The following is a 1,991-nucleotide window of genomic DNA, read 5'->3' as shown; positions in this document are numbered from 1 at the left end:
CTTTGCTGCGGCGACCCTGCTGCTGCTGCTGCTGCTGCTGCTGCTGCTGCTGCTGCTGCTGCTGCTGCTGCTGCTGCTGCTGCTGCTGCTGCTGCTGGTGCAGGTTCATCGAAGAGGAGCACCGGCGGTGCGTGTCTTTGGTGGGGCAGCGCAGCATTTGCTGCTGCAGCTACGAAAGTCGTTTGCGGCGAATTTTAATTTCTTTGAAAAACGAAAAAGCAAAAACTTCTCTCAAAGTTGCTCTCGTCTTCGAAAGGGCTTTTCCCCTCCAAAGGCCAAAGCTCCTCATCCTCGACCACTCCGAAAGCGGTGCGCTGCTGCTGCTGCTGCAGTGCTGCTGCTGCTGCTGCAGTGCTGCTGCTGCTGCTGCAGTGCTGCTGCTGCAGTGCTGCTGTTGCAGTGCTGCTGCTGCTGCTGCAGTGCTGCTGCTGCAGTGCTGCTGCTGCAGTGCTGCTGCTGCAGTGCTGCTGCTGCAGTGCTGCTGCTGCAGTGCTGCTGCTGCTGCTTCTGCTGCTGCAGTGCTGCTGCTGCAGTGCTGCTGCTGCAGTGCTGCTGCTGCTGCTGCAGTGCTGCTGCTGCAGTGCTGCAGTGCTGCTGCTGCAGTGCTGCTGCTGCTGCTGCAGTGCTGTGGCAGTGCTGCTGCAATGCTGTCGCAATGCTGCTGCAATGCTGCTGCAATGCTGCTGCTGGTGCTGTCGCAATGCTGCTGCTGCTGCAGTGTTGCTGCTGCTGGAGTGCTGCTGCTGCAATGCTGCTGCTGCTGCTGCGCTTGCTGCAGCAGCTTTGCGTGCGCTTTTGCTTCTGCGTTTGCTTTCCACTTTGCCACTTCCCCTTTTATTTCCATTCTTCCATTCCATTTATTCTAATTATTATTATTATTATTATTATTATTATTTTAATTATTATTATTATTATTATTATTATTATTCTTATTCTTATTGTTATAATTATTATTATTAATATTATCATTATTATTATTATTATTATTATTATTATTATTATTATTATTATTATTCTAATTATTATTCTAATTATTATTCTAATTATTATTCTAATTATTATTATTATTATTATTATTATTATTATTATTATTCTAATTATTATTATTATTATTATTATTATTATTATTATTATTATTATTATTATTATTATTATTATTATTAATTATTTATTATTATTATTATTATTTTTACTATTATTAATCTAATTATTATTATTATTATTATTCTAACAATAATAATAATAATTATTATTATTATTGTTATTGTTGCGTCTGCTGCTGCAGGAGTGCCGAAGGGGCGGCTGAGCGGGTGGTGCGTGTGTGCTGCTGCGCACATGGGGCGGACTTGTGCTGCAGCAGGAGTGGATTTGCTGGCAGCAAATTTGTTTTGCTTCTTCCAAAAGCCCGAAGAGTGTCCCATTTGTCTTTCTTTGCTGCACCCGCAGCAAAGGACTTTGCCCAACAAAAAGTGCCGCACTTGCCGCTACAAGTTCCACTCCGAGTGCATCTACAGGTGGTTCAGAGTCTCCAGAAAGGCCAAGTGCCCTCTTTGCCAGTCCCCCTTCTAGGTCTGCTGCTGCTGCTGCTGCTGCTGCAGCAGCAGCAGCAGCAGCAGCAGCAGCAGCAGCAGCAGACGCTGCTGCTGGTGGTGGGGGTGGGGGGCAAGTTCCACTCCGAGTGCATCTACAGGTGGTTCAGAGTCTCCAGAAAGGCCAAGTGTCCTCTTACGGTCAGGGGGAAGAAGGTCTGCTGCTGCAGCAGCTGGTGGTGGGGGTGGGGGGCAAGTTCCACTCCGAGTGCATCTACAGGTGGTTCAGAGTCTCCAGAAAGGCCAAGTGTCCAGACACGGTCAGAGGGAAAATCTTCAGAAGCTGCTGCTGCTGCTGCTGCTGCTGCAGCAGCAGCAGCAGCAGCAGCAGCAGCAGCAGCAGACGCTGCTGCAGCTGGTGGTGGTGGTGGGGGGCAAGTTCCACTCCGAGTGCATCTACAG

General features: G+C 47.7%; 1 protein-coding gene across 1 annotated transcript; it reads right to left on the bottom strand.

The window, feature by feature from the left end:
* Positions 1 to 169: 169 nt before the first annotated feature.
* ENH_00039190 (hypothetical protein) lies at positions 170 to 844 on the bottom strand (the record flags this gene model as incomplete). The annotated part of the gene is made up of 1 exon (XM_013580659.1): positions 170 to 844. The coding sequence occupies one exon, from the start codon at positions 842 to 844 to the stop codon at positions 170 to 172; it is 675 nt and encodes a 224-aa protein (XP_013436113.1).
* Between the last annotated feature and the right edge of the window lie 1,147 nt (positions 845 to 1,991).

Source organism: Eimeria necatrix, genomic scaffold (assembly GCF_000499385.1).
Source record: "Eimeria necatrix Houghton genomic scaffold, Enh_scaff2890, whole genome shotgun sequence".
NCBI lineage: Eukaryota > Apicomplexa > Conoidasida > Eucoccidiorida > Eimeriidae > Eimeria > Eimeria necatrix.
This window is presented reverse-complemented; position numbering and strand designations above follow the sequence as displayed.